At 49.1% G+C, this 7,926-nt stretch overlaps 1 protein-coding gene across 2 annotated transcripts in view; it reads left to right on the forward strand.

Moving 5' to 3' along the window:
• The window catches only part of SRGAP3 (SLIT-ROBO Rho GTPase activating protein 3), a 413,130-nt gene extending 405,448 nt beyond the window's left edge, over positions 1-7,682 (forward strand). For both annotated transcript variants that reach the window (XM_006851564.1, XM_006851573.1), the window contains exons 20-22: positions 696-845; positions 2,552-2,879; positions 6,939-7,682. In XM_006851564.1, coding sequence (XP_006851628.1) covers positions 696-845; positions 2,552-2,879; positions 6,939-7,352 — 892 coding nt within the window. In that variant the 3' untranslated portion in view covers positions 7,353-7,682. The remainder of the gene's footprint in view (positions 1-695; positions 846-2,551; positions 2,880-6,938) is intronic.
• The last annotated feature ends 244 nt before the right edge of the window (positions 7,683-7,926 follow it).

The raw sequence follows: 7,926 nt of genomic DNA on the forward strand, positions 1-7,926 counted from the left end.
TCTATTCCTTTGAAAACCACCTCCAAGTCAGTCTTCGATGCAATTGATTTATCCGGAAATCGCAACCAAACTAGACCTCAAAGGCAAGGAACCAAAAGTCTAAGGTTTGATGGGTTGGGGGAAGGTTTGATGCCAGAAAAAAAAGCCAAGACCAGGTAAGCACCAAGTGGGCTGCTATAGTGGAGGGTTCGTGGCAGCCTTCTGAAGTCTCCAGGCTGTTAAGGTAGGGACAAGTCACTGGCAGGGAGAGGGCAATGGAAGGAGGCTGGTAGGGTACCCAAACAAGCTAGAATCATCCAGAGCCCTGGGTGCACAGCAGAGGGAGAGAGGTACCTTCTTCCTCCTTTGTTTAGCCCTGAACCATTTCTCATGGAGCAATGAACACAGCAATGAACACTCAGTTCTCAACTTACAGACTTCATCCACCATATCTCCCGTACAGTCTCCAGCAGCAAGCCTTGTCCTAGCCCAGAGCAGCCTGGGAGAGAATAACCTAGATGAGCTGGGCATGTGGGATGGGATAGAAGAGGTGGGTCTCTGTTGGAGAAACTGAAGGTAAGTCATCCTGAGGTATGGGCACAGTTGAATCATGAGGTGTATGTTGAGTCGTCTTTCCCAGAAGACCTCAAGGAACCCTAGACACCCTGGATTCTCTGGAGAGACCACCACCAATTCATGTCTGTCCTTCTCCCTAGGGATGATGCCTTCTCAGACAGCCTGAGCCAGAAGGCTGACAGCGAGGCCAGCAGTGGGCCACTGCTAGATGACAAAGCCTCCTCCAAAAACGACCTCCAGTCCCCCACAGAGCACATCACGGACTACGGCTTTGGGGGGGTGATGGGCCGGTAGGAAACGCGGATGCATTTTTCCTTCTAGCACCATGCCAATTAATTTCTGATTTAATGTAAGCAAGGGGACAGGAAGCCAAGAAGGAGGCTATGGTGGGTCCCCATAAGATGTGATCTTGGGCACAACTTGATGGGCTTGCTGGATTTGACCAAAACTGACACCTAGTGCCCCGTTTATTTGGTGGGAGCAGATTTGCCAATTTCTCTGCTGTCACGGTTTGGTCCAGGCTCTGTCACATGACCTTTCCAGCATGTCCTTCTGAGGCCAGGTTTCATATAAAGTATGTGGCTTTGAAAAAAAAGGAAAGAAAAAAGTAAAGTTGGCAGTTTCTCACTGCTTTCTTAGTCAGATTCTCAAAAAGTGTGCTATTCTGTGAGTTTTCCAATGGAGAGGTCAGGTGATCAACCTACATGGCTAGAAAAGGTACTTTTAGGTCAGACTGGGAATCTAGTTTCCTGAATTTACCTCAGCAGAAGTGTTCTTGCCTCTTTTCAGCTCTAAGCAGCTCAGGGTACTGGGATGGGATAGATGATAGAATTGGGGGAAGTGGAAGGCTGGGGTGAGTACATTAAAAAAATCATGGTTTTCCCTGAACTCCTAGAAGGGTCAAATCTTCTCCTGCCTCTGTTTTTTTCTCTCTTTTCCCTCCCTCCTTATTTCTTCTTTCTTTCTCTCCCTCTTTAACATCTATGCTTTTGTCCTGTTGGGTCACCTACAGGCATTGCTTAGCTTGGCTGCTGGCCATACTGAAGTTGGCCCCCCAGTCACAATCCATCCCTCGCTTCACTTCCAGCCTCCCCTCCCTCACCTGTGCCCCATAGGATATAACATTGCTTTCATCTTCAAGGTGCTTCACACCTACTGAACATCACTCTCAGGTGGGCCAACAATAGTAGCTCCTTTTGTTGTTAAGTGCCGTCGAGTTGGTTTCAACTCACAGAGACCCTCTGTAGGGTTTCCCAGGAGTGGTTGGTGAGTTTGAATCGCCAACCTTGTGGTTCACAGTCCAGTGCTGACCCTACAGAGCCACACCAGAAGTCCGTTTAACAGGTTAATAAAATACATCTAAAAGAGGCCCCAGGAAAGTGCATGACAGAGACCGTTTCATTCCGTGGAGCCTCCACGAAGGGAGAAAGATCTCCAGACACACGAAAGGCCTGTGCAACAATAGTGTCTGCTCCAGGTTTCCAAGTTCTGAAAAGGCCCTGGGAAATAGCCCTTTTCTAGGGGTAGGTACCACACTAGACTCTGCTCAACTCCCAGGGGCCTCCTGTGCTTAGAGGTAACTGTGGTACAGTCAAGCCTCTGCACAGCAGACCTGGTAGAAGCCCACCTGAGTCCTGGGAACTTGTGAACAGCTACTGATTGCATCTAGAACCGAACTAGCCACCCACAGAGTGTCCCCAGGTTGAAATCTTATTGGCCTTGACTTAGCATAAAGACAAGACTCACCTTGTAATTCGCACTTCCTCTATTTGCAAATGAGGTGCTAACTGCCTTGCGGTTTGTAAACAAAATGTAAACTTCAGCCTGCAGCTGCTTACTAAGGAACCTGGTCTCACTTTGCAAAATCAATGAGGTTAATTTACTCTACCCCCTCCTTAGCCGGGTGTGTCCTGCGTGGCGTGGGGTTGGCTGACAAATTCCGAGAGCTCCCAGGGTTGACCTCTGCCCTTGCCCCCTGCCCCCGGCTCCTTTGCAGAGTGCGATTGCGATCTGACGGAGCGGCCATCCCCAGGCGCCGAAGCGGGGGCGACACACACAGCCCGCCCCGCGGCCTGGGCCCCAGCATAGACACGCCGCCCCGGGCCGCCGCCTGCCCCAGCAGTCCCCACAAAGTCCCCCTCAGCCGGGGGCGAATCGAGAGCCCCGAGAAGCGGCGGATGGCGACGTTCGGGAGCGCGGGCAGCATCAACTACCCAGACAAGAAGGCGCTCTCCGAGGGGCACTCAATGAGGTCCACGTGCGGCTCCACCAGGCACAGCAGCCTGGGGGACCACAAGTCCCTGGAGGCTGAGGCCCTGGCAGAAGTAAGGGCCAGCAGGACCCCTCGGGGCTAAGGGTGGGGACTGCACCGTGGGAGGTCGCCTCGACCTTCAGCCAGGCTCAAGGCTAAGCTAGAGTGCTGGCCAACACTCCCCTGCTTTTGGAGTGGCCACTGGCTAGTTTATCCCTAAAGGGCCACTGGCTAATTTATCCCTAAAGCTGGACGGGAATTACGGGCTGGGGATTTCTGGCCTGCATACAGGGGCGTTGTAATAGCAAGTGTCTCCACAAGGTGGCACGATGGAGTCATTCATCTGTTGGTTTGGTAATTCAGTTTACTGGCAAATGTTAATTAGCCGTTGTGTGGCAATCACCATGCTAGGCACTGACTTACAAATGGAAAGCAAGCCCACCAGCATGGAGCTCATAATCTAGAGAAGAAAGAGAGAACACACCCAGAGCAGCATCAAGTGCCCTAAAGCATTTAGAGAGATTGGACCAAGACAGAGAGAGCCACCCCCCTAGGAGGACAGGGCCTGAACTCTAGAGGAAGGGAAGAATGTTCCAGACTCTTCCGAAGTGCTTGGAGATTTTGTTGTTTTCAAGCCTGATGCGAAAGCTGTGGGATTTGCAAAGCAAATCGAATTGTGACTTCCTTAGCAATTTGAAAAACCATTTCATGTAAACAAAACACATGTATCTATTTTCTCCAAAAGTTACCATTTTTTTCTTCTGAAATTTGGGGTGGGGCTTGTTTTGTAGCCCTCCCCAGTGTTATCTACATCCCTCCTGGGCTGGGAGAAAGTTGTTGGGAAGAGTGACATTTGAATGTTCAAAAGGGGGAAAGGGGAAGATGCGTTCTTGAGAAGATTAGGAATGGTCCCAAAGAAATACCCAACACAGACACAACTCAACCAACAACAAAACTCCTCTTCACACCCATTAGGTCTAGCTTGGCACCTTCTGCTCATGTCACCCCTGAGGGGTTCCTGAAAATGGGAACACCTTCATTCTGGAAGACCATCCTCTCAGAAAATCTCTCCCTAGTATCCACCATTGCCTGCTAGCTTTACTGAGAGTCATTAGGTGGCTGGAGGGAGGCAGGAGGACTCACTGAGGCCAGGCCCAGAACCCCTTTATATAAGGAATTATGACATAGTCCAGGATAGTCGTTACAGAAGATTCCATAGCAGTCTAGGTCCATGGTCCACGAAGTTTAAGGAGAGCTGATTTGACAAAGTAGAATGCCTTATCTGTAAGATATTTCAGAACCTTTGACTATGTTGCTGTGTATTGTGACTCTCCAAGACTTTTTTTTTTAAACCTTCATTCATATTTTGCATTTTGTAGAACCGGCCCAAAGACTACACTGTATATATATATATATATATTATATTATATATTATATATTATATATTATATATTATATATTATATATAAGCATATACTTTTCAGTTTACAAAGATATCTACACTCTGATTTGGTAGCTGCCACTCAGAGTGTTTTTCACACAGAATGGAAAACACAGCCACAGTGTTCAAATAGCCAAAGGAGGCTGCTGGACAGTCTCCGGTCAGATCAGCATCCATTAGGATGCGCTCTGGACTCTGCAGCTACTCGAGGGAGCTGGTGGGCATCTCTAGTCCAAGATATCCTTGAGGATTTAGATTTGGGCCCAATTAAATAGGTTGTTTGGGGAACTTGCAACACTGCGAACAAAAGTTGTTGTTGTTAAGTGCCGTGGAGTCGGTTCCGACTCATAGTGACCCTGTGCAGGGTTTCTGAGGCTGTAAATCTTTACGGGAGCAGAAATCCTCACCTTTCTCCCGGGGAACAGCTGGTAGTTTCGAACTGCTTACCTTGTGGTTTGCAGCCCTATTCGTAACCACTACATTACAGAGCTCCTTGCCAACACAAGTAGGGCAGCTGAATGTGAAGTTCTCATTTTGGAGGAGGTGGAGAGTGGTCACCATCCCTGCCGATTGGTTCCTCGCTCCTACGCTGTGCCTCCTCCCTGCATCTCCACGCTGGACTAATGCAAGTGCTGCCTAAACAACTCAGCTGATCTCTCTTTGAGCTCTCTCTTCTTCTGGCTCACACTCCGCCAAGGGTAGAGTGGTGGTGGTAGTAGGAAGGTGCGAATTACATTTTATTAACAGTTTTGCCTTTCAGTTCATGCTGGCCTAGTACGAACTGACAGCCGTGGAGTCAATAAACAAAAAACCTACAAACCAGTTGCTGTCGAGTTGATGCTGATGCATGTTCAACCCCATATGTGCAGAGGAGAACTCTCCAAAGGTTTTCCAAGGTTGTGACCTTTAGGAAGCAGATTGGCGGCAGGTCTGTCTTCCGAGGCACCTCGGGGTGGGTTCAAACCACCAAACTTTCTATTAGTAGTCAAGCATTTAACGGTTTGTCTACTCGGCTCTATAGGGACTAGTGGTGTCAATGTTGTGTCAGTATCTACTGTCATTGAGCTGATTCCTACTCAGAGTCTATATAGGGCCTGATAGAACTGCCTCATAGGATTTCCAAAGTTAAGAACTGGACTGCTAACCAAGAGGTTGGTGGTTCAGAAACCCTATACTCATAGGGTTGCTATAAGTTGGAACCATCTCAACAGCACTTAACAACAACAATCCTTGGAAGCAGACTACCATATCTTTCTCATGCAGTGCGAATGGTGGATTTGAACCTCCAACCCTTTGGTTGGCAGTCAAGTATTTTAGCCATTGCACCACCAGATATCCTTGTGCCATTGGTAAAGGCTTTAATTTAAATAGAGCTAGCAATTGTAGTGCCAGGCAGATTTGATCACTGCTGGCTAGGGTGCTGACAGTATCCCCACCAGAAATGGGGAGAGGACTTTGTCTCTCCTATCATGTATTAACCCCCTCCCTTCCCCCCCCCCACTCTCTTTTGGATGAAGGCCCAAAAGGTTCCTTTTTAAATTTGCCAATGTCATTGGACTGGGAGCAAGTGTTATTGGGAAGCATAAAGCTAATACTGACTATTAAAAGCATCATCAGTCCCTACAGAAATACCAAAAGACAAACTGGGATGATGAAGTGAGGAAGAATGGGAGACCATGAAGGAGACCAAATTGGTATCATCTGAGGGTCCCTGGGCAGGCAGGAAGTCATCCAAGGTTGGGAATGGAGAGAATGTAAAAGAGGTCTTGGGGTGGAAAGGCCTGACAGAGCAGCTCCAAAATCCAGAAACACTAGTCTTGAGACTAGTCAGCCCTTGAAGAGGGCAGCTTCTGGCAGTGGTCCACAGTGCCAGTCCTCGTTATTCCTCAGTGGACCTCTGCTTGTCCTCTGACCCAGCTCAACCTAAGCAGTTCCTCTTCAATTCAACTCTGTGAGGTGGAAGCTGCCTCCCTGTGCAATCTTACAGGAACCATGGACGCTGGCTAGAAAGAGCTGGAAAGCCACTGGTCACTTACCCTCACACCACCTTCATGGTAAACTTGTGCTTTCACAGGTGAACAACATAAGGTTCAGAACAACTAAAGACTTGTGCCAGGTCACAGAGACAGCAAGTGGAGAGAGGTCTTTTCTCTCAAAATTCTAGAGCCCTTTGTCCTATCGAGACTTCCTGGGTGCTGTAAATGGTTCATGCTATTAATCAAAAGGTTGGAGGTTCAAATCCACCTAACGATGCCTCAGAAGTGAGACCTGGAGATCTACTTCCAAAAACTCAGCCTTTAGAAACCCTGTGGAGCATACATAGTTCTACTGTATGTATGTGTGTATATATATATACTTACTATGAGCCTATTCTCAGGATATTGAGACTCAGAGAAGTGAACGAACTTGGCCAAGGTCGCATAACAAAGCAGCAGCAGAATCAGGATTTGAACCCAGGTCTTCTGCCTCCAGAACCGGCCTTCTTAAGCAATAGTCTAAGCTGCACTGTATAAATCTCTTTCCTTTGTAGGACATTTCACAAGGGGTGAAATTGATTCTTCCACTTGGTCCTGGGGGTTTAATCTCCCAGCCATGAGACACCTGCCCCTCATGCACATCTCAAGAAGTCCACAAGCTGACCAGCATTCAGGCCTCTGGCTCTGTGCTGACCAAAGCTTTCTCTGTCCCCAGGACATCGAGAAGACCATGAACACGGCTCTGCACGAGTTGCGGGAACTTGAGAGGCAGAATACAGCCAAGCAGGCACCAGATGTGGTGCTGGACACCCTGGAACCTCTGAAGAACCCGCCAGGCCCTATCAGCTCGGAGCCTGCCAGTCCCCTTCACACCATCGTCATCCGCGACCCCGATGCCGCCATGCGCCGCAGTAGCAGCTCCTCCACCGAAATGATGACCACCTTCAAGCCTGCTCTGTCGGCCCGCCTGGCCGGCGCCCAGCTGCGCCCACCCCCGATGCGGCCCGTACGGCCCGTGGTCCAGCACCGGTCCAGCAGCAGCAGCAGCTCGGGCATGGGCAGCCCAGCTGTGACACCCACTGAGAAAATGTTCCCCAACAGCTCAGCAGACAAGTCGGGCACCATGTGACCTGCAGGAGGGGGCCGGCACTGCGGCGGCCCGCTGTGGCGCGCCATGGCCTAGGGTGGCCTCTGCCGCCCTCCACTTCCTCCCCAAGGGTGCTGGCCTTCTGGGGAATGACCAGAAGGCCAGGTTGGGCGGCTTCGTCTGAGCAGAGCTGAGGCTGAAGGCATTGGCTGCAGCTCATGTTCAGCTGTGTGACTCCAACAGCCACCTAGAGGAGTCCAAGAGCAGGAAGAGCCCCAACTAGAGCATTTCGTAAGAGTGTAGCAAAATGTTAAATGACTTCTTCCACATATCGTCACTGGAAAAATGATTCCCTCTACATACATATATATGCACATATATATGTATGTATGTGTCTGTAGGTGTGTGTATATATATATATATTTATGCATCTATATACATATACTAGATCTGGACACACATACTAAATGTATATAGTATCTCCTTTTTCTTTTTATGAAACTTAGATTTACCTCAGACCCATGCCACCAAACATCTCCCACTGAGTGATTTGGTGGGACTTGCAGGGACTTTTCTGGGAGAATTTCGAGGCCCACAGTAACTGCGAATGAAGCAA

Source organism: Chrysochloris asiatica, unplaced genomic scaffold, assembly GCF_000296735.1.
Source record: "Chrysochloris asiatica unplaced genomic scaffold, ChrAsi1.0 scaffold00030, whole genome shotgun sequence".
Classification (NCBI taxonomy): domain Eukaryota; kingdom Metazoa; phylum Chordata; class Mammalia; order Afrosoricida; family Chrysochloridae; genus Chrysochloris; species Chrysochloris asiatica.